At 40.2% G+C, this 16,563-nt stretch overlaps 1 protein-coding gene across 1 annotated transcript in view; it reads right to left on the reverse strand.

Moving 5' to 3' along the window:
- LOC122666801 (CSC1-like protein At4g02900) overlaps nucleotides 1-13,758 on the reverse strand; it is a 75,289-nt gene extending 61,531 nt beyond the window's left edge. Inside the window, exons 1-3 of the mRNA XM_043862873.1 lie at nucleotides 13,606-13,758; nucleotides 12,491-12,823; nucleotides 11,929-12,078 (exon numbers count right to left, since the gene is read on the reverse strand). Of these exons, the coding sequence (XP_043718808.1) occupies nucleotides 11,929-12,078; nucleotides 12,491-12,804 (464 nt within the window). The 5' untranslated portion in view covers nucleotides 12,805-12,823; nucleotides 13,606-13,758. The remainder of the gene's footprint in view (nucleotides 1-11,928; nucleotides 12,079-12,490; nucleotides 12,824-13,605) is intronic.
- Between the last annotated feature and the right edge of the window lie 2,805 nt (nucleotides 13,759-16,563).

Raw genomic sequence — 16,563 nt, forward strand, 5'->3', positions numbered from 1 at the left:
CTAGGATTCCTTCAAGAATAAATAAAATACCCATTCTGTCCTTCAGAAAACGTGGAGCATGGGGTGCTTATATAGGCCTCACCACTGTGTTCCTTACGAAAAATCACCCAAAATAGACCCAAATTTCGTCCAATTTGCAGTTCGGGAGCCCAAGATATCTCAAGTTGAAGTTGGACTGTCCAGAGCCCTCCACATGGAATCTTGCGGGTACAGGAAATATAACTTCTGGTTATTGCGTTAAGGCCCCTAGAATCCGAACTTTCGCTTGACTTTATCTCCGGCCGACTGTCAATAATTGCAAATAAACCCCTATAGACCATTTTCACGCTTCGTTACGGAAACGGCCGTAACTTCTTCGTTTCAAATCGGAATCAAGTGCCGTTTGAACCGTTACGAAGCTGACTCGATGGGCTACACATTCAAGCCATTAACACCTTTAAACAACTTAAAAACATTTCTTTAGCATCATCTCTTCCATTTTCTCAAGAATTCACCTAAAACCTGAAAAGCACAAGAAAACACCGAGTAACTCTGTCCAATGTGGTAAAATATATGATTTATGCCCTAAGATTTCACACATAAATGTGCTCATCAGATTCCCCCACACTTGAACGTTACTTGTCCTCAAGTAAAGCAAAAACAAAAACTAACATAGAATGTAGAAAATCCTAACTCACTTTCGTAGGAATCACGGTTGCACTTAGCATGTGCAACAAGCCTTTAAACCCCTAGGTTACCCTTAGTGGACGAGTTGTGTCTCGTGAGTGTTTGCAGTGAATATACACGCAAAATTCAATTGTAAATGAATGATGTAAATTTTAATCATGGCATAAGTAGGACAGTGCACATAATCCAAAAAAGTGCTCAATTAAAGATCAAGGAGCCCAAGGTTCCCCCACACTTGAATTTTATTACCCCACATCAATTCAAGTAACAAGCATGCATCAAGTTCAAGGGATCTCCTCATATTTTCTGAACACTACTCACCTTCAAGTAAACCCCCCACAAGATCGATGGAACCAAAGACTTAGGCATTGAGTAATGTTGACCATACTTCTTTTTTTTTCAGGCATTAAGGCAAAAGTTTTTTTCTCAACCACAAACTCGATTTCTACTCCACTACTGTTCTCTGAATGACATGGTGGAGCATACACCAGACACCCAAATACTTGGTAGCTTCGCTTTTTGCATATATCCATAAGACATTGAGACATTGATGCAAGAGTTTTTTTTTTTTTGAGTTTCCTTCCAAGGAATTTCGATCAAGTCACCCTGCTTCATGAGGCACAGTGCCCTGTCTAGTCCCATGGAATTCCACTTTCTTTTCTATTCTTTGTTTTTTTTTCTTTTTCTTTTTTCCATTCACTTCCACTTTCATGCCTTGCCTTGCCACAAACAAATTGGTCTCAACTACTAGCCAAAAGATCAAAGGGTCCATAAAACACATAGAGAAATCTAGCCATCAAATGAAATAACGCTCATATTTTTCAATTCAATCCCTCTCACCGGATACAAACCAATTACCGTCCTTGAAAAGGGATTTTTTATTATTTCATATGCTAGGATACCTAATTCCCTCTTTCTCTCGCTTTGCAATCAAAGAGACATATGCACAAAACCAAACTATTGTCACAATCAAAATTCACCAATTAAGCCCAACATCCCCCCCACACTTAATTCATGCAGTGTCCTCAATGCATGCATAAAAGAAAGAATAAGGTCAAGGGAGGAGATGAAGGGGCTTACCGGATATAATCAACAAAGAGAATCATGAAGAGTCATGAGCTCTACAAAAAGTGCTAGGAGCAGCAATGAAATCTCAATCCATGGCCATAAATGGAGAAACACTTAGACCAAAACACTCGACCATGAATTTTAGTAAAGCGAGAAATAATATGGAAGTTAAGAACAATCGAGAAATATTCAATAGAAAAATCTATCCTCATGGGACAGTGGAAAATGAAGGCATTAAAACTCAGGCCATAAATTCGTCCCTCCTCTCCCGTTTGCAATGTAGAACACCTATCATTCTTTGAAAAACCAATCAAAAACGGATCACAATAAGCATAAAAAGAATTATGAATAACCTCATCTAAATAATCATAAAAAATTGGAGGTTTACTCAAATCAATCCTGGCAATACAACTATCCGCTCTTTGCATAACTTGGTTTGCCAAATAAGGATCATGGAAATATGCTTGAAAGGCATTATGACTAACATTGTCCTCCTCAATAAAATCGTCAAACCTAGGAGGTTTGGACAAATCAACATGTGAGACAATGAAATCCTCAAAATGACAATTATCTAAGTTTTCCAAAGAGAGAGGGGGAGATCGAATTTCCTGGCTTTCTATGTTATCATGAAAATCTGATTCTAAATCAATAAATTCACTAGGCTCACTAAAATCAGAAATTTCAGGCAAAAGGTGGACTTCCTCAGGTAGCTCATCAAACCTCGCTTCACTAATATCTTTAGGAGACTCAATCTCAACAAATAAATTGTCATGAAAAGCATCTTGTTGGGAGTGACTCTCATTAACCTCAAATTGGGGTGGTGGACTTTCAATATCATTAAACTGGGGATGGGGCGGTTCAGGCTGACTAGGTAATGTACCCGTTTCCTCCTCTTGTACCATGGTGATCAGTTGAGAGAGTTGCTTTTCCATAGTATTTTGGCTTGTTGTGAGACGGTCTATGTATTTCTCAAGCTCATTCAGTCTGGCCTCCTCACCCATGTTCTGAAACTCAAGGGGTTGGTGATATGGTTCAAGGAGAGGTGGCCCATTGAGATTTAATGGAGGGTTGGGCATTGGAGGACCAAACTGACCATGATATTGGAAATTGGGTGGTCCAGCTTGGTTATTCCATTGATCCCACAAAAAATCGGGATGATCACTCCACCCCTGATTGGAAGTGCCAAAAGAATTGTATTGAAATTGAGGACTCACATTCTCATCACCATAGCTACCCCCATAAAGATTAGGGCATCCTTCCATAACATGGATTGTCTGGGGAAGTGACCAATCAAAATTTTCCGAAAGCCCATAGTTGGGTTGGGGAGCAAAATTGTACTGGGGTGGTGCAAAATTGTTCTCTTTCTCACTACTTTTGGCTTCCCTAACCTGTTTAAACATTTCCTCCAAAATCATGGTTGCCTTAGCATAGGTCCATCTTTCCCCCAAAGTCTTATTTGGAAGTGTATCTCCCATTATTCTAAATTAACCACCTATCCCAAATTGAGGTCTCCCATAAAAAAAAATTTAAAGAAAAATAAAAGACTAGAAAAAAAAAATACTAAAAATAAGAGGGAGCCCAAGGTAGATAGTGCATCTATCCCTCAGAAATTGAAACAATGGTTCCAAAGCTGTAAGGTTGCCATATAGGTTGACAGCAAGGGAACCCGTATAGTCTTCACGAGCCACCTACGGGCGACTCCAAATGGATTCTGATGTAGGGTGGAGGACTACTATACGTTTATGTTTCCAACGCTCTCACTATGTCGCTTTCTTGTTATCAAGAGTGGTCACCTCCAAAGATAAGTCACATGCCAATCCAAACCACCCAACGAATCAAGGGGCACCAAGATTGGTTGGGTTTGGGCATATGAAGGACTTTAGATTGGGCGCACACTATTGAAACAAAAAAGAAACAAGAGGAGGTTTTCAAAATTTTTTTTTTTTTAAAAAAAAGAAAGAGGAGAAAGAGAAGAAACTAAAGCACTTCGAATTACTTAAAAATAAAAAAAATAAAGTGGTCAATAATCTCCCCGGCAACGGCGCCAAAAACTTGTTTGAGTTAAAATAATACCGCAAGCGTACGGGTCAATCGTAGCTACGGGTCGAACACGAGGAGATATACGCCACTCTATTTAATTAACTTAAAAGTAATGCAAAGTGGACCAAATTAAAATGTTAAATTAAACTAATTAAACTAATGAAAATTAATGCATCCTAACTCATAAGCATCTAACAAAATTAAGGGATTAAATTGGCGTCCTAACGCATGAGCATCTAACCTATACGCATGAACATCTAACTTATCAAACTAAAGCGAATTGAAAGGAATAATAAAAACGCAGCCACACTTCATAATCACATAAAAAGAAATAAGGGAATAAAAGTGCATCCACATACCACAACCATATAAAAAAAAATAAAAGAAATAGAGGGAGAAGAAGAAGAAGATAGAGAGAGATAGAGGAAAGGGAGAATGAGATTAAGGGTTTAGAGAATGAGATACCTTGATGTGCTTGAATACTTGAATAAACTCACCATGGCTTCCTCTTCTAAATCTCCATGTCTTGTCATCAACATAGGAACTTAGACTAGGAAGCTTTAAACTAAAACTATTACAACCATTAAACTAGACTTATGAAATCAAAACTAAGAACTTGAAATCAAAACTAAGAACTTAAGCCAAAAATAGGAAAAGAAGAGAAAATTTCACTAAGTGAATGAAATAAAAATTACACTAAAAAACTGAATTAAAATTGAACTAGAAACTAACTAAAAACTGAACTAAAACTACTAACTTCTTACAACCCAAAGGGCAAGGGGTATTTATAGGGGGAAGAGAAGAGAAGAGAGAAGAGGGAAGTATAGGAGAAATATTCCCTAAGAAAAGAGAATATTCTCTTCTCCTTCCTCTTTTACAATGCCTTGAATCCTAAGAAAAAGGGAAAAAAATAGAAAGAAGAAGAAGAGAAGATTATTTACATAGACCTTCTATTTCTAGAAAAGTAAACTTCCAATTCTAACAAGTGCTTCCTTTTCTTTGTAGATATCTTCTCCAAGCAATAAAATCAAAGCATCTTTGATTTTTCAACTTTCCATAGGTGAGAATGTCTTTCAAAATAAGTCTATCCCAAGTAGAATTCCAGAAGTGCCCTTGAGAAGTTGGAGGAGAGAGAGAGTAAGGGTGATGACTAGGATTCCTTCAAGAATAAATAAAATACCCATTCTGTCTTTCAGAAAACGTGGAGCATGGGGTGCTTATATAGGCCTCACCACTGTGTTCCTTACGAAAAATCACCCAAAATAGACCCAAATTTCGTCCAATTTGCAGTTCGGGAGCCCAAGATATCTCAAGTTGAAGTTGGACTGTCTAGAGCCCTCCACATGGAATCTTGCGGGTACAGGAAATATAACTTCTGGTTATTGCGTTAAGGCCCCTAGAATCCGAACTTTCGCTTGACTTTATCTCCGGCCGACTGTCAATAATTGCAAATAAACCCCTATAGACCATTTTCACGCTTCGTTACGGAAACGGCCGTAACTTCTTCGTTTCAAATCGGAATCAAGTGCCGTTTGAACCGTTACGAAGCTGACTCGATGGGCTACACATTCAAGCCATTAACACCTTTAAACAACTTAAAAACATTTCTTTAGCATCATCTCTTCCATTTTCTCAAGAATTCACCTAAAACCTGAAAAGCACAAGAAAACACCGAGTAACTCTGTCCAATGTGGTAAAATATATGATTTATGCCCTAAGATTTCACACATAAATGTGCTCATCATCTATGTCAAAGTCAAAGATGCTACCAGAGAGAAAGAGCTTGGATTTAAGGAGGTTGATACGAAGGCCAGAGAGATCCTCAAAGAGGTGAAGGGAAGACATGATGGTTGAGATAGAGGAGGGGGAAGCTTTGGAGATGATCATCAGATCATCCGCAAAAGCAAGGTGGGTGAGGTTGAGGTTCTTGCATTTGGGGATGGGGGAGATAAGGTGAAGGTCAATTTTGGCTTAATGCTCCTGGAGAGGACCTCCAGTGCAAGGGAGAAGAGAAAAGGGGAAAGGGGACAGCCTTGGCGAATACCGACGCTGGAGCGAAAAAAGCCAACGGGGGAACCATTGACAATGACAGAGAAGGAGGGGGTGGAGATACAAGCATGAATCCAACGGATAAAGGCGGGGGGAAGCCCATCTGAGAAAGCACGTCGCCGATGAAGTCCCAACGAAGGGAATCAAAGGCTTTGTGGAGGTCAATCTTCATAAGGGCAGCGGGCGAGTGGGATTTGCGGTCAAAACCCCGTACAATGTCGAAGCAAAGAATGATACTGTCCGCAATGCTTCTGCCAGAAATGAAGGCCAATTGGTTGGGGCTTACCAGGGAGGGGATGACAAGTTGGAGTCTGTTAGCAAGGATCTTAGAAATTAACTTGTAAAGAATATTGCAAAGAGAGATAGGCCTGAAGTCAGACAAAGAGGAAGCTCCATCTTTTTTAGGGATGAGGCAAAGAAAAGTCTAATTGATCTGGGCAAGCTGGCTGGGGTTAAAGAAGAAGCTACGGATAGCTCTAATGAGATCTTCTTTAATAGAGTCCTAACAGCTGGAGAAGAATCCCATACTAAAGCCATCAGGGCCAGGAGCCTTGTTGGATTTGTGGGACAGAATAGCCTTGGTGATTTCATCATTAGAAGGGATGGCAAGAAGATAGGCAGCCAGGGAGGGGGAGCAAATTTATTAATGAGGTCAGGGGGGAGGGGAGGGTTGAAGAGAGAGGAGAAAAAGGAAACAACTTTAGACTTAATGTCAAGGACAGAGGAAAGCGGGGACCCGTCCCAGGCAATGAGCAAGGTGATGGAGTTAGAGTTCAACCTGGCTTTTAAAGAGCAGTGAAAGTAAGCCGAGTTAGAGTCTCCTAGCCCAAGCCACTTGATGCGGGATTTCTGGCAGAGAAAGCTTTCTTCTTGGGAGGAGAGGAAAGAGCTCCTCAGAAAGCTTTTTCTCTTCCTCGGCCAGCAAAGGGTTGCGAGGATCTGATTGGATGCGGGATTGGACAGAGGCAAGGTCGGATCGACAAGAGGAGACGCGGGAGGGGATAATACCAAAGGTGGAAGAGTTCCAGCTTTTGAGGGCGGATTTGGTGAGACGAACCTTTTTGGAAAATGCAATAAGGGGGGAGGGAGGGGCATTAGACGGGAGAGCTCCAGGCTGAAAGGATGGTGGGGAGATAGAGATGATGGGAAGTCCACATGTCAAACAAATGAGAAAGGCTTGGGACCGAAGGAGGAATATTGTTGAATAAGAAAAATGGCAAGGGTTTTGATCAGACAAACCCTGGAGGAGAAAATTAGCATGGGAGTGAGGGAAGGAAGAGAGCCAAGCTTCATTGATAAGAGGTGAAGGCATAAACCACCGTAAGGAAGAAAGAAAAGGAGGAGTTAGGGAGGGAAATATAGAGGTGAAGGAGCTGGGGGGAGGAATGAGAAATGGAAATGTGGAGTTTAGAGGGGTCCCAGAGGACCCAGATGCGGCCATTAGGAGAATGGTTGTAGTTGGAGATGAAGGACCAGGATGGGGCTAAGGAGGCAGCAATGCGAGTAGCATTGTCCTGGAGGACACAAGTTTCAAGAAGGGCGCAAAAGGATGAGTGAGAGTAGGGGTGTCAATTACAGACCCGCACCGGTAGAACCGGCCGATACCGATCGATGAAAAACCGTGACCGACACGACTTTTTATAAACATGCCGGGCTTCAAGATCGACCGATTATTAATCAGTTGTTCCCAGTGCAGAATGGGAGACCGGCCGACTGACCGAAACCTAGACTTGTCATCGAATTGATTTTTTTAATATAAGAAATTATACTCTGTTGGCACGATATAATATATATATATATATATATATATATATATAAATATAATGGCTAATGGACTGATCAAAATAATGATTTCACTGACATATTTATATAATCAATGGTGACTTCTACCGATTGAAGTGACATAAAATATTAAAATATTAATCCATTACTTCACAAACCCTATTTTGTTTCTTCGCCACCGAATGGTTCGAAACTCTGAAAGTTTCCGAAAAGATCAGCCGCAGCAGTTTCAATTGATTTTTTCAATATAAGAAATTAAACTCTGTTGGCATGATCTATAATATATATATATATATAAATATAATGGCTAATGGACTGATCAAATTAATGATTTCACTGACATATTTATATAATCAATGGCGACTTCTACCGATTGAAGTGACACAAAATATTAACCCATTACTTCACAAACCTTATTTTTTTTCTTCTCCACCGAATGGTTCGAAACTCTGAAAGTCTCCGAAAAGATCAGCCGCAGCAGTTTCAACATCTTCAAGCCAAGCTCCTCAAAATGTAATCCTAGAAGCATAGTTCGTTTCGTGAGCTTATCGTCGAGGCTTCCATATGGTTTTTACTTAAAACCAAAGAAATCAGAATTTCTCATTTCACTTTTCCTTCCTGAAACCTTCCCCTCTCTTGCCATGGATCTCGTCTGTCTCTCAAGGGCGCAGCCTCAGCTGTTGTTAAAGGTTTGATTTTTTTATTTTTTATTTTTTTTCTTTTTCCTCTCTATTTCTCTATTGACAAAATACCAAAAGCTTCATGTCTGGAACTCACCGTCTATGGAAATCTTGTGTTGATCTATGAGATGAATATTGGAATTTATTCATCTCACAGATCAACATTAAGGAGACCACGAAGAACAGGAAAAGCCCCGCTAGCATCTCCATCCTTAAAGCCCAATTATGGCCTGGAAAAGCGTTGCCAGATCTCCATCCTTACGCCCGATAATGGCCCGGCAACCGACCAACCGAATGGTGTCGTGTCCATGCCCAGCGTTTGAAGGCCTGACTCCATAATCGGTCGGGAACAGTGCAACATCTTAAGCTGGTGGTGCCCGATTAAGCCTGACCGAGACCGGCCGACACCAACCGGTTGACACCCCTAAGTGAGAGGACTTGATTAGGGATTTGATGACCTGATGTTTAGCCAGGGAATTGAGACCCCTGACATTCCAAAAGAAACCAGCTGACATGGAGAACCAAAAGGAGAAGGGCAACGATTTCTTCGGGGGAACACTCTGGTACCTCCAACGGAAAAAGGCAATGACGGAAGTAGCAAAAGGGCTAACAAACCCACAGGGGGAACCCAAGAGGAGAGGGGAGGAGGGGAACTGGCCGGACCCAAGAGGGGGCAGGGGACCCACAGCGGATAAGGTTTGGGAAGTAAGGGTGTTAGAACCAAGGGGTGGAGGAGAGGTGGAGTCAAGAAGGTTAAGGTGGTCAACGGAAGTTGAATGGGTAAGGGGGGAAAAAAGGTAGGGTCAGGGTTTGGGTGATGGATAGTGAATAAGTGGGCCGGTGGGATTATTATGGGAAGGTTATAGGTAAAGAAAGATGGGACCGGTTCGGTGGAAGGTTGGGCCAGGTTAAGAGAGGGAAGGGGTTTGTTCGGCAAAGGTTGTTGATGGTTAGATGGATCAGGGTTTGGGAGGTTATCGAGGCGAGGGGTAGGGTTGGGTTAAAGAGGGGGTAGGTGGGATCTAGAGAACGATAAAGAGGATCATCTGCTAGAAAGGGTATAGGGTTGGGGGCAAAAGGGAACAGAAGTAGAGGAAACATGAAAAGGGGGGGTTTCGGATAGCTAACCTTGCGCAAGAGTATGGCGCAAAGCAAGAGAGAGGCTTCTGGTAGCTGATTGGGACTGAACCCTATCCGGCTGCGCCAGAGGAAGCCAGTGAAGGTAGGGGCCTTTTCATCGAAGCAGCCAGGTAAGGTGTAAAACTGGCTAAGACTTTAGAGCCTCTTTTGGAGAAACAAACGTTGCTTAGAATCCAGGAGCGACAAGGCGATCTGATCTGCAGGGATTCCGTGGCACTAGCTGGGGAAGCTTCAGTCTCCTGAGGCACTAACGGACCAATGGGAGCAACGCTACTCGAAAAAGTTGAAGAGGTTGACCGATGAGGTCCAAGGAGAGAAGAAGCTGCCTGGGGAGCAGTCGAAGCCAGAGAAACTGCAGCATCACAAGGAGACAGTGGTGTCTCAGGCAAGGGGAACGAGGGGGCCTTTCTGCCCGGAGGAGAACCAGAGGCCGGTTGTTCGCGGCGGCAACCTTTGTGGCGGTGGCGAGATGTCACCCTTCCTCTGCTGGGAGGTCTGGAGAGGCCAGACAGCTGAGGAGGGGCAGGGTACCTAACAGAGCCAGGAAATCTGTCTGAAGGCGAAGAAGCAGGAACCGAGGGATCCCCTGAGCTTGTGATTAAAGAAGACGGCGCAGACTGAGAACTTGCAGAGCTGGTGATCAAAGTAGATGGAGCATCCAGGTCCCTTGAAGAAGCCAAGGTTGCTAGGCCAGCAACGGGGGTGTCAATAGTAGCGGAGGGGAGAGGAGCCTTGCCAGAACAGCTGCAAGAATGATGGTCGAACACTTTACAATGAATGCAATGCGGAGGGAGCCAATCGTACTTGGCTGGTTGCTCAATCCTTGCAAAGGTGAGCCTATCCATCTTCATAATCATAGTGCGAGCGCCGGAATAAAGGGGATAGCCGATGACCGAACCAATTTGACTAAGGCATTCTTGGCTCCAGTAGTGAAGAGGGAGACCTAGAAGGGCAATCCACAAGGGACTGGAGCTGAGGTCGACCTTATGGAGCTGAAGGTTGGGGTCCCACTGGCAGAGGAAGACTGGTATGGTGCCAACAAGCCAAGGAACACCACTCAGCGTGCGAGCCTTTGCTTCCTCAGAGAAGAACTTGAAGAGGAAAACACCGTTGTCGAGGAGGAAGAGCTCTAAGGATCCTTGAGCTTTCCATTGCTTAGAGAGTGAGGCTTTGACTGTGTTGAAAGAGGGCCTGGAGCCAAAAAAGTGGCCTACCAAGCACATTTGCCATTTAGAGATTTATGGAGTGAGGAGGTTGTTGGGGCAGATAGAAAAGAATGAGCCATCATCGGAAGAGGGTTGACATAGTGGAGGGAGAGCCCAGAGCTAGAGGAAGGAGGTGGCTGTGAGAAAAGGGAGGACCAAGATTTAGGACCAGCGGGGGAAGAGGAAGTGGTGGTGGAGATGGAGGTGGTGGGAATGGTGCTAGAGATGGTGGTGGCGGGAATGGTGGTGGTGGAGATGGTGGTGGCAGGAGTGATAGAGGTGGTGATGGAGAGGGTGGTGGAAGAGATGGTGGTGGGAGAGAGGGTGGTCGGAGGTGAAGGAAGGGGGGAAGGGGGGGGAGAGCTCATCTTCTCATGAGTCGTGTCTCCCTTTAGCTTAACTAAGCTGTAGGTTAGTCCGTTGTTTTGTTTGGAGCTTTCTCCTTGTTTTCTTCTTTGTTCTTCCCCCCCCCCCTTTTTTTTTTTTTTTTTTTTTGGGGGGGGGGGGGGGGCAGAAGTTTCTTTGTGCTTCGTTAATATATTTTTTATTCATCCAAAAATAAAAATTGGGCAGAAGGGTGGTAATCCTTGTATCATAACTGAGCAATAGAGCTCGTTAGCACCATTCTAATCAATAACCTAGGCACATGTAGCCAATAACTAGGTCCTTGCCTGCAAGCCTCCTCTAGTCTTTGTGGTAACTACAAAGCTACAATACCACAATGGCTACAAAGGCCCAATAAAGATAAGCAACTGTTAAGACATTCCTGCCAAAAAGAAAAATGAGGCATTAAATAAGAATAACTCCGATTAGTGCTAAAATTCAACAACCGGTACAATCAAGGAGATATAGCAAAGCCATCATTAGTACCAAAGTATTGCAAGCATTGGATGACAGTATGACACTGTTAACCACCGTTAACAGTCTGAGTAACATCCTAAGGTACAGGCTCAAGCACATCAATTTTGCAGAACATTTAATGCATTGTCTATCGAGAAATTTTTTAGTACCCAGCCAACTCTTTGCTATTTTCAGTCAGTTTCATAAGGGCGGGCATGCAAAATAGTATAGATAGAGAAAATATATGGACTTAAGATTTTGCTATGGCTGAATTATCTACCAAGAGAAACAGAATTATATCTTGAATTTAGATACTTCATGCATAAACCCCGGCTTTTCCAGCAGGAAGAATGATAATTGATAGCATCTTTTAAACCATAAACATGAATGAGAAGAGCCTGAAAAGATTAAAAGCACCACTAAGTAGAAAAGAACCGAGGGAAAAGAAAATGTCCCACCTTTGTGATCCAGGTGAAACATTGGAAATTGAAAGTTTGTCAATGTCACTGAATATTATACCCTTGCTTCTCTCTAACTTTCCATCAGTCAAATTTACAGGCACCAAGACGGCAAAAGAAAGCATGGTTAGAGGGATGAATATTTTCAAGCTGCATAAGACAGGCTTTGCATTAGATGACCCATTTAAAACAAAAATAAGAACCAAGAAACAATGATCAAGATGAAAGCCTATATTCCTGCAAGTGTGAGTGTTTTGTCAAAAACTAAAGTTATAAAAACCGGCTGTTTCCATGCTGTCCTGTTGGTTTTGATGATGTTGTAGGTTTCTAGAAAAATTAACAGGTTTTGTCAGAAGAAGCTAAACATCTGTTTAAAGAACCGGAAAACTTTTCTATGAACTACTAGGTAGTCACAGACAGGCGAACTTATTTCCAAAAGCCTAATCTGGTGAAAGAAAAAAAAGATGAAAAGTAATTTATAGATGCTTAGGAAAGCCAAGGATAACTAAACTAATTTAATGAAAATGAAGTCCATATGAGAAATTGCACCCTCCAAACTCACCCAAGAAGATAAATCCTAATATATACAGCAGAATCAAGTCCAGCATGATCAATAAGCTCTAGTTCTGGCATTTTCAGTGCTTCTGGCATCCAATTCAAAAACTTAATATACGTTCTGAAGTCCAAGTTGACAAATTTGTTCACAAAAGTTCCAGAATGTGTTGGGCTGCTTCTTATTCCCTTGAGATACCATTTTGGAAAGTACACCCTATCATTGAATGGTTGAAGACGTAATATGGCAAATGCAATAAGAAATGAAAATGCAGACAGAAGATTAATAGCTGCTGAAAAACCAATGTCCTGAATGCTAGCCATTTGTTCCCTCGAATATTGCCTGAAAGTTTTGAGAATTAAGCAAAATGGTTAACCACATCCAGCAGATCTGAATGAATACAATTACATATAGAATAAAGGCAAATATCAAAGTTTACATAGTATTTATGAGGGGAAAAAAACTCTTCTTTTTACAACCTTGAACATGATCCGGTCCAATAGGCTTGTACTTCTGTACCCTTGATTTCTAAAGTATCTCTTCTTTTATTATGAACAGTGTTCTGAAATTTATCAGTTGGGACTAGGATAGTAATATAGCATACTCCACCGGTTATGAGTAATGCGTTCTTTGACTGATTTTCTAATGTTTTAAGAAAGTTCTGTGAACTTGTAGCTATGATGTATGAATGAGAGCTTGGCCTTCCATTTTGAAATTGTTCTAAATTCAAGTGTCATCTATGCATTCTACCAGTTGGGTCCCCACATCGTTTAGTTTCCTTTGTCACCTAGCTAGCCAAGTTTGAACTTTTTTATTTATATTTATCTATTTAAGTGTTTATTTTACTTCTGCTACTTGATTTTCAATTAATTTGATTTAATTTTACTTCTGCTACTTAAGTTTAAGTAATTTGGTTCCGAGGACTAGAATGACCCGAGGATGACAAACTCAGGTCCTCATCTGAAGTTGTTTGACTTGACTTCTCACTTTAACACTTAAAGATTCCAGGTGATTACTTAAATTTAAGATAAAGAAATCAGCACTACAAGATTCTCCATGGAACTGCATGATCCATTGCTAGCATACCCGATTGACTCAAGTAGTCAAGCTGTATAGAGAGCCAACTAATAGTTTGACATAACCGTGCAAATAGAAAGAAGCTTGAATGGAAGCTCAAGAGAATCCTGCAACCAATACCCCAAAAGATGAATGAGTATTTTAACCAATCAAAACAATTTAATGATTCTTTCTATCTGATTACTTATTCTTGTGCACCCATGTATATTAGCATAAAACCTTCAATCATAGTGGTGGAACTTTCAAGAAAAAACCCAAAGAAATAAGTTCATTTCAGGTGCTACATTTTCAAATTTACAAATTAGAGGAATAACTCTTAACACCATAATCTTGTTGACGTAACATAAGACCAAGTAAATATTGTTCTAAGTTTCTAACACAGAGTAAATGAGAAGGTAATTATATCCTCAAGATTGCTCCTCTGCATTCTACTGAAATTGCAGCTGAATTCAACCAAAACACATAAAAATATTGGAAATGAAAATTAAATGGAGATTGAATAATATGAAACGAAAATCAATTAAAAGAAGATAAGCGGAAAAAAAAAATACCTGAGGAATGTTGGTTTTTCATTCAATCGGACACAGCAAGAGACGTTCTGTTCATAAAATGCAATTCGAGAAGAAAAGACATTCGTTTTAAAACCTCGTCTCTTGCGAACACAATGGAAAGATTTTAGGGTTTTTCTCTTCTCCTCATTATTATTGTGTTGCCCTTACGCGTGCGAGAGGGAGAGAAATAAAAATGGTGGGAGTGGCGGCAACGAGCGTGAAAATAGGAACCGTTCTCATAAGTTCATTGTTTCCTTCATGCGGTTCCTTCCTTACTTCGCTAAGCTGGCCAGTTTGTAATGTTTTCGTTTTACGTTGTTTGGCAACTTTTTGGCTTCAACTAAAAGACCCAAAAAAAAAAAAATTTGAATCGTGTAATACCAATATTACCCTTATCCTCTTTCTTATATTTCTGATTTGCCATGATCTCGTTTGGTTTTGCTCAAAGTAATGGAAGCATTAACGCTCGCTCTGTCCAGTCAGCCACATAATACGATTGCACGTTTATTCCTTTCTCTTCTATAACATTAATTTCTGTTTTTAATCTCATGCCATAACCTTCATTGGATTCTAATCTAATGTCTAAACCCTAATTTAAGTAATTTTAAATCACCTTTTATTCAAAAAATCAAAATATTTCATTCTTATGAGCTGGCCTTCTTTATTACTAAGATGCATATTTAATCCTAATTAAACTTGACAGTTATCTTATAAGGTTTATGTCTTAATAACAAAGAAAAAAATAAGTGTTTATAGGTGCCCAAAGTCATTTAAAATATATATATATATATTTTGAACCGAACCATTTCATTATTAAATAGAATTAGACCCTAATTTTTGAAATATTTAATCGACGGAACAGATCTAGGATTAGCTTCTTGGGACCGGATCCGATTTTGAAACATGTTGATTATCCAAAATAAATAGTTTTGAAACTATTTAATAAATGGGACGGGTCTTTATTTATTTATTTTGGTATTTGTCTACTTGTTAATTATACATTAAAATCGATAAAGTTTAATCCTTCAATCCAATGATTCCATAATCAAATACATGGTCACAAGATTGTCAAGTTCTTTATTGTTTCTTTACATCTTATCCTATAAAATTAAATAGGGAACATGGCTAATACGTGTGAAGGATTTTGTTATATATTCATGTTGTTGTAAGGGAAATAAATGGAAGGGAATTAAAATTAAATCAAAGTTAAAACGGAAACTCTTATAAGCATTGTCTAGCATGATTGTGTAATTAACCACAAAAAAAAAATCTTAATCTGGTTTTTTAATTTTGCTTTAATCTGCAACCAAATCCCTTTGGTTTGAGAAGGAAAATTAATTTGTGTGATTAATTCAAGAATCTTTCTAAATCTGGTTTTTAAATTTTACTTTAATTTGCAACTAAATCTTTTTGGAATTGAAAATGAAAATAAGAAATTACATATTAAAAATATAATTACCAAATATAATAAGATTTTAACTGAGTTACACAAAACATTATTACAAAAAAAAAAAATTTTACTTTTTTTTGTTTTGTTTTTTTTATGGTCACAGCATATCAACCAATATTGAGTGAATTGGAATTGCCCAATCTGAAAACAAATAACCTGATGAGCTCAACCTGATCTTCTTTTTTTTGTTCGGTAAACAGCTCAACCTGATCTGTAGACTTATTAATATGGTAATAATGGGTGTTCAAGTAGAGGCAAATGTATATTCTTAACTCTAAGAAAAAAATGTAGTAAGGAACTAAGTAGGGGTACAAGTTTGGTCGTGTCGGCCCGAACCTGCCCTGGCCGGTCCTGAGCCTGAACAGGGTTTGGGTTGAGATACTTGGTCCTAAGTGCAGGCCAGGGCTGGATATTTCTGGCCCTAAGTCAGGTTGGGTCGGGTTAGGATTGAGGCCTCAAGCTAAGCCCGGCCCAGCCAGCCCAACCCTGTTTAATAGTCTGATGATAAGATTATTCCCAAGGAGCCTTACTGGTCAAGCTATGGAATGGTACTTCACTCTCCCTAGGTATTCAATTCAATCTTTTGCCCTCCTTTTTTAAGTTATACTATATAAGATTTATTGATATACTATATATATATATATATATAACTTTAAATGTCACACATATTTTATTATATAATATATTATATATGAAGATAATAAGTAATGATATATTTTATTGTAGTGTTCTTTTTATTTAAAATTGATAATTTTCTTCCCAACTCAATCCAGTCCATGCATCTCTCCCTTCCCCCACTCCTTGATCAGGGCCAATCAGGGACAGCCGGCCCGACCTGAAGGTGAGTCAGGGTTGGATTTTCCAGGCCAAGCCTGGGCCCAGCTAAAGGGACTCAGGGTTGGCCTGGGGTTTTAAAAAACCCGGCCCAACCCAACCCTATTGCAGCCCTAGAACTAAGGATTAGAGAATTAAATGAGATTTTTGCATCCGTATTGCCCTAACAA

Source organism: Telopea speciosissima, chromosome 7 (genome assembly GCF_018873765.1).
Source record: "Telopea speciosissima isolate NSW1024214 ecotype Mountain lineage chromosome 7, Tspe_v1, whole genome shotgun sequence".
Taxonomy (NCBI): Eukaryota; Viridiplantae; Streptophyta; class Magnoliopsida; order Proteales; family Proteaceae; genus Telopea; species Telopea speciosissima.